General features: G+C 39.5%; 1 protein-coding gene across 1 annotated transcript in view; it reads right to left on the bottom strand.

Moving 5' to 3' along the window:
• Positions 1 to 225: 225 nt before the first annotated feature.
• The window catches only part of ATIC (5-aminoimidazole-4-carboxamide ribonucleotide formyltransferase/IMP cyclohydrolase), an 18,677-nt gene continuing 17,938 nt past the window's right edge, over positions 226 to 964 (bottom strand). The window contains exon 16 of the mRNA XM_018564605.1: positions 226 to 399. Within this exon, the coding sequence (XP_018420107.1) occupies positions 280 to 399 (120 nt within the window). The 3' untranslated portion in view covers positions 226 to 279. The remainder of the gene's footprint in view (positions 400 to 964) is intronic.

The raw sequence follows: 964 nt of genomic DNA, 5'->3' as shown, positions 1-964 counted from the left end.
ACAGTACTCATTGCAATTTGTTGATTAGGAGCACTCTGCTCAGTTTTCTATACATTTGTTATTGGGAAGTGCTAACATTTTGACTAATCTAATACTGAATAAAATTCAACACATAATCTTTTATCCATATAACGTTACCAGAAAGGAAAGACTAAAATGTGCACCCTAAAAAAACCCCACAAAACACCTTCCCCAGTAGTAGATCTATGGAAATAAAACACAAATAAGTGCGCCACATACTTTTTATTGTTACAGTATAAAGATATTGTTTTTGGAATGTTAGTGGTGAAAAAGTCGCAGGTTTGTATGTGCCAAAACGATTCCCAGCTCATCACATGCCTCAATTACCACCTTGTCAGCTGCGGAGCCTGAGGGAGCAGCAATGTACTGAACCCCACTCTAAAAAGGAGAAAAAAAAAAAAAAAATGTATGATAATAAAAAGTACACCATTTCCAACGCTATAATTTTTAATACACAGTGAGGATTTTTATTGGTCTGTCACCAGGGATGTAATGAGGAGCATCTCCCTGATGGGTGCAAGCAAAACCCCCAATAAAAGGGTTTTGACCCTTCCCTACAAGTCTTTATTGCCGTCTGTGTCCCTATTGCAGAGAGCTCCCCTCACTTCCCGCCTCTGTCACTGAACAAGACCTCAGGGTAGTTTTACTCTTGAAGACTGAAGTTACCTGGAAAACTTTAACATGCACAAAAGTGTATGATACCTGGAAACCCACTGAGCTATATAGGGTTATCTGCCACCCCTCACTACTGTGGGACCAGGCATCTGGCAGAAGGATTTTCAGCCCACTTAACTTAAGTGAGGGAAGATGGACATTACTGGGAGAGGTATTAGCCATTTCTTTACAGATGTCACATTCAGCTGGACTTGTTCCAATGCTGAAGTTAACTTAAGAGTGTGTAAGAAAAAAATTTAATTTAAACCACTCACTTTATTGCCACCAC

This window comes from Nanorana parkeri, unplaced genomic scaffold, assembly GCF_000935625.1.
Source record: "Nanorana parkeri isolate BGI_ZX_2015 unplaced genomic scaffold, ASM93562v1 scaffold765, whole genome shotgun sequence".
In the NCBI taxonomy this organism is placed as follows: Eukaryota; Metazoa; Chordata; class Amphibia; order Anura; family Dicroglossidae; genus Nanorana; species Nanorana parkeri.
Note: the sequence above shows the minus strand (reverse complement) of the source record. Positions and strands in the feature narration are given on the sequence as shown.